Source organism: Andrena cerasifolii, chromosome 9 (assembly GCF_050908995.1).
Source record: "Andrena cerasifolii isolate SP2316 chromosome 9, iyAndCera1_principal, whole genome shotgun sequence".
Classification (NCBI taxonomy): domain Eukaryota; kingdom Metazoa; phylum Arthropoda; class Insecta; order Hymenoptera; family Andrenidae; genus Andrena; species Andrena cerasifolii.
In genome coordinates, this window is record NC_135126.1 from 13562481 (window position 1) to 13577473 (window position 14993).

General features: G+C 40.0%; 1 protein-coding gene across 2 annotated transcripts in view; it reads right to left on the reverse strand.

The window, feature by feature from the left end:
- Window positions 1–14993, reverse strand: part of Nachralpha6 (nicotinic acetylcholine receptor alpha6) — a 391747-nt gene that overhangs the window by 202244 nt on the left and 174510 nt on the right. For both annotated transcript variants that reach the window (XM_076819769.1, XM_076819770.1), the window contains exon 5: window positions 8471–8580. In XM_076819769.1, coding sequence (XP_076675884.1) covers window positions 8471–8580 — 110 coding nt within the window. The remainder of the gene's footprint in view (window positions 1–8470; window positions 8581–14993) is intronic.

Below are 14993 nucleotides of genomic sequence, written 5' to 3' on the forward strand. Positions count from 1 at the left end.
AATTCGATGATCTAGAATAGTTATTATTCTGATTAAATGATACTTTCTGGATTTCATTCGATGGTAATATTCCGGATTTCATTCGCGTTTCTATACGCGCTGCAAATTTTCTCGCATCGTCTAAAGTTTTAGGGTCACGCGCATCTACTGAGCGCGCTATTTCATCTGGAAGTCCGCGAATATAAGCTTCCAATCCGCATTCTTTTAATGGTAATAACATTTGTTCTGCATTATTCCCATAACTATCCTCTAACGCAACTCGAGCTCCGCTAATTAATATGTTTAATCTGTCATAAAAATCGCTAACTGATTCGTCCTTTTTCATCCGAATATTTTCTATTTCGTGTTGATAGTAAGGATAATTCTTGCCCGGTGCGAATCTACCCTTTAGATGTTTAATTAGTTCATTAACTGTAGTAAATGTTTTTCCATACGTGCTATCGCGAGCTGAACCCTTCAATTTTCCTAATACTGATTTTAGAAACGAGCCCTCTAATGCAGGAGGCACTAATGCTGCGCTATTTTGTACATCCTGTACAAAATCCTTAAGAGGAACGCCCTTCCCATCAAAGTACGGAATATTTAAAGTACTATTTTGAATAGTCAAGCACTCCGCCATGGAGGTCATCATTGCACTTGCGTCTTGCGACATCTTTAATTATTTGTAATAGGAACAAAACACCGCGCTACCACGACCACATTAACAATTGTGTAATTTTGTAAAATGGAAAAATTTTATAATTCTATCTGATTTCAATGAATATGAGCACCCAGGAATTCTTGCAAGAGAATTCCTGGTATCCCACCGCTGCCACCAGATCTGTTACGTGCCGCGGCCTTTTTAGTGTTCGAGCGGCACGATTTTTAGACGCAATATCGATTAGGGGTATCCCACAGTCGTTAGACTATCAAGTATTGCTGGATTGAGTTTATGATTTAGAAAAAGCAAGGAGGCTCGCCGCAGTCGTAACAGTCGATTCTTTTAGTTGATAATTATTTAGGTACCTTCTCAGAAGGAGAAGGGGTAGATTTTGGGATCGTCGTTGCTCCAGTCCCATACGGGTCTTTTCAATGGAATCAGATAGGTAATTCACTAGTAGAGGTTGAGTATAAATAAAATTTTAATGTTGAATAACGGATGAAATCAAAAGAACATAACATAAATTATGGATATGATCGATCAACAATTGTATAAAGTTCAGGTACTAATATAATTGATTATAATTTCTGACTAGGGAAATCCCACAGTCGTTTGACTGTCGGAAATTATTAGTTAGATGCATTAAATTTTAACAGTGCCAAATAAGTGGTAAAGAAAAAGATAAGAAAGGGAACTCACCAGACAGTCGCAATAATATAAATGTTAATCTGCTTTTAAATTTGCTTTTTGAGTTTTGGAAAACTTTCTGGATCGCTGATAAACCTGAATCAGAAAGAAGGATTAGACGCGAAAACACACACACACACTTGATTTGAATTATAAATTGAAACGGAAATAATGTAAATTAAATTATTAACTGAGTAAGTTAAGCGAATAATTAGTTTTGAAAAGTTTAGGATTTGAATTGTTTCGCAAAGTTGAGTCTTTCACGCGGTTACACAGTAGACCGGAGAACTCTAGCTCTATAAGACTTCGCGGACCCAATGACACGCACCTCACGATTTATCGTCACAGAGTGCCGCAGCTTCACGCTCTCGGCAGCGGCCAGGGTGGGTCCGCGTCGAAAAAGCTTACGCTGCATCTTATCGCTTCACCATGCATGGGCCCCTCCACTTAGCGAGGCGGGGTGTATGTGTGTTTGCTCACATCCATCCGTCATACTCTCTTGATTCAAATATACGATCGAGAAAATTATATTAACTGTATTTGCGGAACATATGTACGCACTATAAACCATGACATCAACACGGTACAATTTCACATAGCTGAAGGCCTTTTCCTCATCATACATAAATTTATATACACAATTTCTGACTAGGGGAATCCCACAGTCGGTTGACTATCAGAAATTGTGATAGGGGTCTAAAAGAACAATTCCTAACTAATTAACAATCCACGAAACGTGCGACAAAACCGTGGGAAGGCGTCGTTCCCTGCATCGGTGACCGGATGTAAAGTATACGATTCCGTGAATCTTCCAAGAAGGAACCCAGTGTGCGCATTCCTGATGTAGCCGTTACTGATTATGTTACAATGTTTAGCGCGACGGTCAGGGGTGCGCTCAACGAGGGCTTTCCCACAATGCTGCAAGGCATTGTTGAACCACACTCCTGCCGCTTACACAGAGCGAATTCGGTACAGCAAGAGAGCCACTGGGTCTTTCGGAGCGCGACTTTCTGGTGAGAACGCCGCTGCGTCAGCACCGCCTTATCCTTATCACGGGACGGCAATATGTCGAGGCGACGATGCTTCGAAGAAGGGGTTCTGATTTTACTAATTTATTATTAACTAACTAGGCGGGAGTATGATCAACGAGGGATTTCCCATAACGCTAGGCGTTGTTGATGCATACCCCGTCTTAAAAAGAGAAATTTTTCGTTCCGAACGTAACAATATCCTCGAAAATAAGAAGAAAGAAAGATCTACTACATCTTCTGCTATATCTACGACACGTTCGCCATTGAAGATTGGTATTTCATTCGATTTTGCAAGAAGACTATTTAGCCAAATTATGAGACCCTTATTTTCCTTCAGACCTCATTTACCTAGCCTTTATAATATAACTGATAATATATTTGAAGATTGCATTACGAATTTTGGATTACTTTTAATTTCTAAAACGAATTTCCTACATCGGATGAAAGCAGACAAGTAATCATCACTTGAAGCTACATTAATTGAATTTGTCCTCTTATTATATTCTCCTACCCTGCGCACCTCTGTTTCTCTACAAATTTCAATCCTCACGACATCCTAATTACAAATGTATCACCAAGAACATCCTTGCATATGATTTAACCACTAATAAAATAATCAGTGCCTACAATTTCCTTCTAAGTCCTCGGCCAATCCCACATTTGTCAAGTAATTTTCAGTTCTTCGTCAATAAACAGTCCGAACATTTGAACCAAAACGCTTATCGTTATATATTTAAAAGAGCTCTCCAATTCTTCGCAAGACAAACCCGCGACAAGCATTCGACTGCGGAAAATGAAAAAGAACATTAGAATTATTCAAGAAATCTGCCGATCTATCGAGAGCTATTAGTCTTCCGCGCGAGACTTTAATTAATTGCTTCACCGCAACATCTATTCACGTGGAATTCGCGGGTCTGGTTGGATGCTGGTTGACCAACCTGATCAGGCCTTAGTTACCGTTGAAAGAGGACGCGTCGTTTCCCATTTCTCACCCCCTGGTCCTCCAAGGACCATCTGATCCGGCTGTTATTCCCCTTTGCTTCCTGCGAGGTGCACCCTGCGCCTGCGCGATCCTTTTTTCCAGTTGGCTCGCGTGGCAAGGCACGACTATCCGGATTTCCGGCGAGTTATCGAGGTTCGAGGGAGTTTCCCAGGAATTCGGGGGATCAGCGCGATTACGAGAATTAAGTGATTCCGAGATAAACTTGGGGAGGAACATGAACAGGGAAGGGTCGACGTCTGCCAAGTGCGCTGTTAACAGTTACGTGAAATTGAATTCAACGAAAAATTCTAGCCTGGGTTATGGGATTGAGGCTTGGGTGGCACTGCTGCGTTTCATTTCGAGAGCCATGGCAGTTCGGGGCTGATGGGGCGGTAATCACTCAGTGTTGATGATAATTGTTTCCGGCGAAGAGGAGAAACTACCGTTCGTGTGTAAATTCTAGCTTCGTGGTTGATGGAACTGATGGAAATGATAATTAGAAATAGGCAGTTGGAGAGTACGTTCTCAATGAAAAATTTGTGGGAAACAGGCATCCGTAGGATCCATGGAAGATGCAAATCATAATTATTTAGTCGACTTGCGAGGGAAAAGTTATAAGAAACACGTATAAATATGGGAACGTGATCTATTGGATATACCTCGCTTAATTAATATGTTTTATTCCCCTAACTTTTAGATAACAAGATATTCCTTTTACGCGATATTCAATAAACTTAAAATAGTATAATAGTGGTGCTATATGGAAGCAACAATCAACAACTTGACGGAAAATGATTGATTTATATTTTCGTTGGAAAAGTGGAGTTGTTACAGAACATTAATATTGAAAATACAGAATAACAAAAAAAACAACGTCATATGATGAGATCGATGAGTAATGCAATCTAACAACAAATATTGTACAACTGCGAATAAAATCTTCTATAACAATTTCATTTTCCCAACCAGAATCTAAATCAACCATATACTAGTAGCCTATTAGCCTTTCGTTCCCATTAAACAACAATCTTATATTATTTTACAACGTATCAGGAACATATCTGCAAATTTTCTTAACAATCATTTCGCAGATGAATTGTGTACCTGAACACATTGAACATGAAACATATTAATTACATACGTCACACCCACTATGACATTACAATATTTACCATTCCAACTTTTCCATCTCAAATCAACTAAAAAATCTTGATACCCACATTCCTCGGAACCTGCGGACACATATGCTACAAAACTTTCTCATTAGTAACATGGTCCAAGACTATCCATTGCTTACTATCGTCCTTCGGCCGATAATAATTAGAGCTACTTTGCAATCCAGACAGTAATTTAAAGCGGTCACATAAGTAAACTATCAAAGCGCTTCTCCACGCTCATTTCAGTGGTGCCCTGAATTTTTCAAGCGAGCGACCTCCCCCTAACGTCAGACTGGATCTACCTCGACAGAGCCCCCGGAAGGAAGCGGGTTCTCAAAGTGTCACGTTTGCCAAGGAGCCGTTTGGTCGCAGCGGTTTAAATCGCGGCTCGCTCGTTAATCCATTATTCAGAGGGGCGGATAGGGATTGGTGCTCGGGTCCGTGCAGCCCGCGGCACGTAGCTCAGCGCCGATGCGTAATAATTCGGCGGAATGGCGGGTGTATTTAACGCGACGACCGATTTCCAGCGGCGATGGGGATCGGCTGGCAGCCGAGCAGCGAGCAAATTAATTTTGCAGGCCAGCAGAACGTGGAGTACGCGCGAAGACGCTCCGCGTTCTGCTCCGTCGCGCACACAGTGCATACACAGTTGCAGCCTGTTAGTATCTAAGGCTAATTAATGTAGAGGCTGTGTGGATCAAGTGGCTGAAGGCGGGAGCTAGCCAGGGCGTTAATCAGTGAGAAATCACCTTTCCCTGCGGGGGAGACTCAGCCTCCCCTGTATGGAAAGTCATTATTCTTCATATTTCGTCTTCAAGTTCGCGTCGATCAAGCGTACGAACGTTCATGTCCTTTCTCGTACTCGAACACAATCATTGGTGGATGACGAAAAGTTACTCAACTACGAATGCAATCAGAACAGGGGTCTGATTCTCTGATTGCCCTTCTGTATTAAGATTCATTCGATTCGGTTTGTTCCTTTATGCAAGCACTAGATGAAGCTTGAGGTATTAAATATAAGGAACCCTGATATCTTTCCTAAATCTTGTCTGGTCCTGGATGCCACGACATATGATATTGCTATTTTTCCTGCTAATTCTAAGTCCAATTGCTACGTTCAGTGTTTCCACCAGGACACACTTCCTTTTAGCTCTCTGCTGTGTTCGAGTACCTACTAATTCGCACGCGGTGACGCGAACCGTCGAACGTAAACGCCGTGGCCCTTGGTGCTTTTTGAAAGAAATGAGCATGACTTATGCGTATGTAATTAATGCTTCTGCGTTCTCGCAAACTGATGTACATAGAGGAATGTACGAAAGAACGCGGCAACGAGCCGACCAGCTCTCGAAGCGGTTCCATGAAACCGTGGGAAGCGAGAATGGTGCAGCAGGCTCGTGTCATGGGGAGTCGGATGCGCGGCTAAACTGGCCGACTCGTGGGACAAAACGCATCTACGACTAGGATCGCATAATTCTCTGGGATGTTTCTGTACCTATATATATATATACGTAGACGTATCTTACAAAAAACGAAAAATGTAAATATACAGCTTGTACGTACTGGATAAGATACTGTGTTACTCGGGCTCAAGAAAACGCATGCACTCCTGGGACTTCGGTATTCATACATATATATAGAAATACGTATTATATCTTCGATACACATGTATTATATTTCATATATATATGCATAACTGTTTGTGCGTGTCGTGTGTGCGGAATATATAAGGTTTAAGATGCGAAGCAATACTGGGATGTTGTTTTACGTACCCTCGTCGCTTTAAATCAATTACTCGCAATCGGAATAAGCGTCATGTGAAAAAGAAAGGAACGTACGTAATTCGATTTACGCATCGACAACATACTTTTTTTTTTTGTTTTAGCCGCCGTGGGTTTTCTGAAACATTCTCAAAATTTTAATTCCTCTCTTCAAGGCTTCTACAGATGTTTAACTCCCAATTGGCGCGGCCCGTTTAACGCGATCACGCCGATCCGCGATTTACCGTATTTCGCTTACCCTCTTCGGCGGAGTTCGTTATTAAACGCGGCTGGCTTCTGTGTCCCTTTCCCGTTGCTCCCTTTACCTTTGTCCGTTTCTTATTTTATTCCGTTCCCGTTGGCTTTACGCGGTCGGTTCGCGTCCCGGGGGGGTGGGATGGGGGTGGTGGGAAGGGTTGCGGTTTTACGACGAGCGGAGCGCTTCTTTGCGAAACTTCTGATGCCGTTACACCGAAACTAATTCGGCCGCTCGGCGAATTATTGATCACCCGAATTCGGAAACGAGCTTTAAAGTTCGACAGCGTAACCTCCGTGGTGTAATTGCAGCTCAAACGTGGCGGATTACGCGGACGTATTTCGTGTGCCACGAATTTACTCGACCTAAACGTTTCCGAGTTCTATATCAACGAAAATATCGCCGGCTGGATTCCGAGTGGTCATACACGCTGATTAAATGTTTAATGATACCGAGCTCGGATGATTTTTATCGTTATGGCGGATCACTAACTACCGAGCAATTACTTTTAACGGAGATGGAAATCAATTTTTACACATTGCATTATTTCATTTTATAGGAAGAATCGTACAAAGTCTTGTGAGCCCTTCTTTCGAAGACTGCCGCAAATAACAACGCAAGTATTTTCTCGTATTTTATGGAGTAAGCTGTCCTTTTATGGGATGTAAGTAGCTTATTTTTTTTAGAGGGAGAAACATAAGTTTTTACGTCTTTGGATACTCCTTTTTCAAGCGAATAATTTTTATTTCATGCATTTCTTGTGCCTTATATAGCTATGCAACTAGGACGACAAATATTATTTATTATAAGAATCCTAAAGTGAGGTAACATACGCCAAGACGAACATATATGGAGTTCGATAAATATTTCAAACGATGTGCACGTGAACATACTTTTCTCAATTGTTTCAACGACGTTATTCAGACAGTGTAACATTGAAATGAAGTAGTAGCGACTGCGTAAGCAAAACAGCTTCTCGTTTTTCATATTCTGAATAACGCTGATAAAAGAATGAATCGTTACGGGTACGTGTACACCGTTTTATAAATTTGGCAAAATTATGTTTAACTTACAGTACGTTCGCTTTGATGTTATTAGAGTACATTCTTTGTGATATTTCCATAGCTATGTAATTCAAGGAAATACGATTGAAATAAAAGTCATTTAGGTGAATAGAAGCATTCAATAACGTAAAAACTATTATGTTGTTATTTCAAAACTAATACAGCGCTTACTACTCTAGTAAGTTAACCAAGAAGGTTACCAGAGGATTCTACGATCAAATTACAAAATTTTATCATGACTCCTAGGAATTTTTGAAAAATACGGTATAACACTTCATGTGACTCGACCCATAAAATGAAAGAATAAATAGTGCAAAAGAAAATATTGCACGATTCACGAATGTGTACACCTAGGCGCTACTTGTGCAATAATTAATCAGATGTAATTAATCACAACGCAACAGGCCGAGAAATTCGTGAGGCACGACACGTCATTATCGATGAAATTATTCATTTAAAACGATCAAATACGCGATTTTCAAATTTTAGAGAATTTTACCAGCTGTTCAACGACTGAAGGTACGAACGCGAAATTCCAATCTTCGCACGACGAAGTGAATTTTAACTGGCAGAATACACGATCGAACAGATTGGGATTCACATTAAGAACGCTTTAAACCGCGTAATTGAATTTCATTTCAGGTTACACCGAGACACGCTTCGCGTCAGAAATTTTTGAGCGAAACATTTCTATTCAGAGCATAGTTTGACCGGCCGTTCCATTAAATTAATCGACCCCCGTTAATTAATCGAATCTTCGCCAGCGAAAAGGGCTGATCGCGCTTTTAACGAGAACGAATTCACCCGGATTTTTACATTATCCGCGCTTTAATTATGCTCGCCGATTTATCGCACGAAACAAAATTCTGTATTCAAATTTACCAAGATCGAATTACCTGTTGTACATGAGGATGTCTGGCTTCCAAAGCTTGTTCGGCGTAATTCGGAGGTCCTTCACGCCGCCGTACTCGGACTCGTTCCACTGGAGGTTGTAGTCCGTCCATTCCTGAAAAGAAATCAATGAAAATACGTGAGGAATGAATTAAAAATCCATGGGAATATTTTTCACACGAAAATGCTAAATTGCACAACTTCGGCGCGGAAATAATTCCCGCCGACAATTGATAACACCAGAATCTGATTCGTTAAAATTACCCAGAGCGCTACAATTAGTAGCAATATCACTTCAGCGCAGGGCACGAGATATGAAAACAATTACCTACTACCTTACCGTGGATTATTTAACCAATTCAATTAATTTTAATGCAACTGTATTTGATTCGGTTATTCCGTTTCAGCAGCGAAGAAAACATTAAATAAACGCGCAGTACGCCACTGGACCGGGAAAAACAACATTAATCTTCGCGAAAATTGTAATTCTAAGTGATTTCTAAGATAATCGGTAAGACGCAGTTAGGTTACCTGCTTCTTAAAGCAGACTGCACCAAGCTTCTTTATTACCAAAAATTTATGTCTGCTATTTGGTAACGATTTTGGCGGCAAAGAATATATATTTTCCGCGGTCTGTCGGAGATAATGAAGCGCAGAAAGTCACGGAACTTCGTTCAGACATAAAATCGGTAAAATTAATTAATTCTCATCGGGCGGAAGACTAATTACCCGTGGGAATTCCTTGCTGCGGTTGGTTAGCGGCAAAGACTCGCCGAAATTCGCTCGAGCGCGATCGAATCTCCTATGGAACGGCGAAGATCGACAGTGAACTTTGTCGTCGAATCCGTTGGAACATTCTTGCCCGTCAACGACGTTAAATCATCATCGTCTCCCTTTGTTGTCACCGCCCCTATCTGGTTCGAGCGTGGCGCGCAAACGGCGGGACTTAAGAGTATTCTCGAGTCGCCCACAAAGCGCCAGATTCGAGGGGATAAATTCGCTAAGAACACGGGAATAGTGGAAATCGGCCGGGGCGAATTACGGTCTAATGACAGAGGGACATTTCAAAGAGCCCTCCGGGGTAATTTTTATTGTTTCAATCTGAAAGTATCAAGGAAATGAGAGTGCAACGGGGAGACCCAGAATGGAGCACTTTAAACGTAAACTGTACAAATATCCTTTGCGCCATTTATTCGCGCCAAAGGAAAGGTTAAATTAAAATGCGAATTAATTAAAAATAGCTCGATGGCTGCGATATCCAGATTAAAATCCAGATATTCAAAAATCGCGAAGTACTCAGATTTTATGAGTAAATATAGTCGAAATTGTAGAGTAACTTTCTTCAAATGGGATTTGATCTAGAAAAAATCGTTTTGTAAGTGGATGCAATTTTTAAATCTTCGAAACTTTAAACTCGATTTTCTTGAAAGCAAAGCCTTATTCGACAAAAGCTATTCTGCTCTAGTAACTTCTAGAATATTCCACCAAACGTGTTTCTCACCCTCAACTTCGGGAGCTGTTTTTATCCCTTCAACATGAACGTCAGCTGATAAAACAAAGTATGTGTCAAATATTTTTTTAAGAACTACTTTCTACCAAAGTTGCATCAAAATCGGCACTTGTCACTGCGATATGTTTCCTCGTAAGGATCAGACCGTGGGGTTGCGAATAAATCAATCTCATTTACACAAATTAATTCCTAATGTATGTAATTTAATAGGAAATTTTTTCGCTCAAAAATCACGCGAAAAAAATCAGGATTTCAACTTTAAATAGCCGCCATGTTGTTTTAAATTAATATTTCGGAAAATTCTCTCCGTCAACCTGAGGGAACATTAATATACTAACGAAATCATTTTTGTTTTTTTGATTTTAGATAATCTGGTTCCGAATGGCAGTGCTCGCCGCAAAACCAAATTTTTAAAAATGCTTCTTGGATGTCGGTTGTTACTTTGATATAAACGTGAATATTTTTCTACGAAAAAATTACCAAATGTTGCTCTTTTAAGCACAAAAAGTTTAGTACAAATATACGCTTCCGCTTCTTCAAAAAAAATTCGCAAATATTCGCTTCTTTTCGGCCGCCTGACTAGGTATAACCCCTTAGAGGTACGTTTCACTACTAATCGAACTCAGGCGGCTGCCACGATTAAGATTCGTGTCAGATCCCCGTGAAATTACAGCCGCGGCGTTACCGCCGACGAAAAGTAGCGGATGTAAGAAGAGAGGAAAAAAAGTTCGTAGCCTGTAGTTCTGTATATTTAAGCGCAACGACTTTCGAGGAATGCGCGACCTGGTTCCATGATGGTGGTGTGCAAACTGCATAGAAAACGCGGCGTTTTATAATGTATACTTCAATTTCCGGGTCTGGACGGCATGTCTCGGGCGTTTGCTCATTAGATTACGCGGCTGAATTGCACAAACGAGGAATTCAGAGGGTGAAAGTTCACCCTCCCGTCTCCGTCCACCCCGTTCGCCCATGGGCGCATCGTGTCTGCCTCAAGATTTTCAGGTTCCTTCACCTTCCCGATTCGACGGCTCCCTGTGATCCGTCCCCGCCATGGAAACCAGGCGTAACGAACGCTCTCTCGGCGTTCCCTCTGAAATAAAATTTCGTCACACCGGCTCGGCGAGTGCTTTCTATTTGCTGCCGGTTGAAGCCGCCGGAAGTAGTCCCACATTTTCGGGGATTAAAGGATCGTTTTCCCTCGTCAAGGAGCAAGCTGTTCGAGGACTTTAACGCTTTCAACTGCAGCCGAAAGGACACTTGCATTGTCTCCGGGTGGATGTATTAAGCTTCAGCTTGCGACACGGTGCCTCTGTTCCTCTCACTCTGCTTTATTCTTTGTAGAGTCATTCTACGACTTTATTTGCTCTTGATTTCGATTCAGACGAAATTATAGTGGACTTAAGGGGTCTTTCCAAAATCGACCGCGCAATCGAGGCGTCTTTTTATTTACAGCGCATATTACACCCACCTATTTTGGCATAAGCATTATAAAAATATTGTTTTGAATTCTCGAAACACGTATTACTCAGTAGAAAAAACTTTAATTTAGCAAACACATTCTTTTTGTAAGAAAAAAAGTTCCAACGAACGGTAATTGTTTAGGGTGTTACAGTGGAAAGTTCACTTAATAAGGATTGTTGGAATTTCATGTTACAAGTTTGTGAACGAAGATTTTGTTGGTGTTAGAATAAATTTGTTCATTTCATGAACTGTAGAAGTTATAACAATTTTGGGGAGGGAAAGTTATGGGTTCAGAAGCGATCGCTTCACGAGTGCAACTACTTTATTATAGATTTTATTCTATAGAAAAAGTAAATTCATCTAATTCTGAGGTAGGTATCTTTAATAATTGGTTAGTAGGTACATGTTAGAAAGCGATTGTTCCTTCACTGAAGTGAACAAGATTTCTTTCACGATGCATGTTAATGGCAGAAAATCGGAAAATATTTTACTGCAGAGTTTTCCATATTGGTATAAGACAGTTACTGCAACTTTCTCGCGCAATAATTCCCGTTTGATTTCGAGTTCCAATTTCGCAGGAAGCTTCGTAAGCTTCAACCTGCATCTGTTACGTAACGCCATATTTCTGAATGCTTCGACGCGAAATGAAATTCGATTATCTAGGTTGGATATAAACGGTTTCATTGAATTTGATACAGGTGTTTTATACAAGTTTGTGAAATGGTCCCTATCGTTTATCGAAAACTACGAATGCATATATGTACTTCTGTTTCACTATTTTAATATAGAAACGAAATAGCTTGTTAGATTTCATCAGACGAGGGGGAAGAATTATTCCAGATATTACATTTTCTAAACATTTACTAGAAATTCATGGAAGAAATTATTCCAGTAATTATTTTTCATGTGAACCATTAAATCTAAGTAGTTTAATCAATAGTTTAACACGTGTCAACAGGTACGTTTGCAGTTTTCTTTTAGAATAATATCTAACTGAAATATCGATCTTTAGTTTAACAATAAACTATGCGAACCGTCTACAAGACAATGTTATGCTTATATAGTGGTATTTGACGCATAGTCTCATAAACGTGGTTTTACTTTAAACTCTCGACATACTGCCACAAAGCCCTTCTTGACGTCCAAGTGTACGCAGGACTGGTCAAAGGGAAATCATCTTTCAGAAGGGAAAAGAAAGTGGCTAACAATATACAAGATTTCTTCCAGGAGTCTTCAAGTTCTTTATTTTACGCTCAACTTTACGCATGAATACATTTTTAAGAGAGCACGAATCATTCTTAGCTGCAGGGAATATTTCTGGCGAATACTTTCCCAAGCACAGAAATAGAAAACCTTGAATAAATTTGTGAAATTCTCACTGCTGTTGTATTGAAACAAAATGAAGAACTTTTCAAGGAAGAAGTATTCAGTATACAAAATAAATAAACCAAATCACACGCGTTATTTATTCACCGTTCCATAAAATTTAGCAAACTCTGAGTCTTCCAGGTTTTATATTTCACGTGTCGATACAATCTACGAAATTTAACGGAACCTATATAATAGACTGTACAGTGCATACATTTGATCTTTATAATATTCTAATATGTAAATTTTCCCTAGCCACAAAAAGTACTTTAAATTGAGAGCATATTATGGTGTCAGTAATTCTTCGTGCAATAAGGAGTCCTCCGATTTCTTGCGGCGATAAATTCCCGCGTTGCATTTATATGGAATACAGTAGCTTGCAGTGGAATCGTTGATGCCCTCATAGGAAAAAGCGATATATCTCAATCGGATTAGTCTCCGCAACTGCCCACCGTTCGGGCTGCAATGGATTACCGCATCCATCTTCGGATGACCACAATGGTGTACGTATGCACTTGACCGGCTCTCCCGTGTGCATTAATGCAACGCGTGCTTTCGGTTAAGGCCGAGGGTGGATGGCGATCTTTCGAAACCGCAGCGTCACCCTGATTCTACATTGTTACGATCATGCCAATCCAAGGAACGCCCTCTGAGAGACCTTGTTCTTCGGGGGATGCCTAACGCGATCAATTCGTGTGTGAGGGATTCGATCCCGCAACTAACAGATTTCACGAGTTCGCGTCCTAAATCCAGTGGGATTTAAAGTCCCCCTTAATGTATGCTAATGCTTTGTACATATAGGTATATTGATTGACTGAGATAGAACATCGTTCGTGAATAAATTTTTTTGTAATTATTACAAAGTTTGTGACCTGTTGAAAGTAATGTATAAATATATTTTAAACATCCCAATTGTTACTTCGTATTTAGTGGCATGGTTAGTTTTCGTTAATATCTTTCGAAAGAATTTGTCGAGTATATGTATACGTATTAATGATAGTGATATCTCATTTCTGTCAAATATCGTGATACTAAGAGACGTCAGTTTATAGAAAAGGAACTCGCGTTTTTTCTAGTTAGTTTTTCTAGGAGGGTAAACAAGAGTGTTATGAATTTTTATAATGTTGCAGCAAAATTCATGCATGATAATCTTCTGATATTTAGATAACTTTACTTGAAATAAATCGTGTACAGACGGGGAAATTACACAATTAGGAAAAAGGTGGATTAAAATCATGAGGCTGAACAGCATTTGTTTCGGCGACTAGAATCTCTTGTATGAATTTTTATAGAAGAATTACAATTAGGAAATGCGTATAAAATAAGAAACATCGATGACTCGTCCTTTGTACTCTTGGTAGAAAAGGAATAGCGAAATCGTGAAATCAGTCAGGTGTTAAAGTGAAAGTATTTCCAGCGTGAACATACCTAAGCCACATGAAAGAAATATAAGGAGACAAGGACTCAGGCTTTGCTCAAGACCGCCTGAAGGTCCTTTATCTCATTTAATTCCTACGAACCTCCATACAGGACACGCGTAACCTTAAAATGGGATTCGGTATGCGGGTATGTGGCATTCTGCTTGGATTGGTGCCTACCGCTTAACTCTTTGCTCTCCAAGCACACCGTCTAAGCACACTCAAGTAGAAATTAACCTCTCAGTTGGCACTGTACAGGGTGTTCAAAAACTGATGGTCATTTCTTCCAGGGCTGAATCTACACTCCTGGATCGGTGGGCATTTGTAGAAAACAACTTGCCACCAAATTGTTTAAAACAGAGAAAATTAATGTTAATTTTTTTTACATCAATATATTCTGCTCGTTGAAAGAAGAACAAGTTTGGAAGGAACCATATGTCGGAAACGCATTATTTTCTACAAAAAAAAAATTGATAAAGTTTTTGAGTGGATGAAGTGATCTATATTGTACCTATTGGATGAAACCATTTTTCAAGTTTTTGAGAAAACGATGCGTTTGCGACATGTGGTTCTTTTTTAACTTGTTCTCCTTTCAACGAACAGAATATGTTGATATAAAAAAAGAATTAACATTAACCTTCAATGTCAGAAACAATTTTGCGGCAAGTTTTTTTTAATAAATGTCTTTTTGAACACTCTTACACACAGTAGACTTCGCAAATCCTAGAATTAGGTGTATTACTAATTTCGAAGCGATTCTGTTATATTATT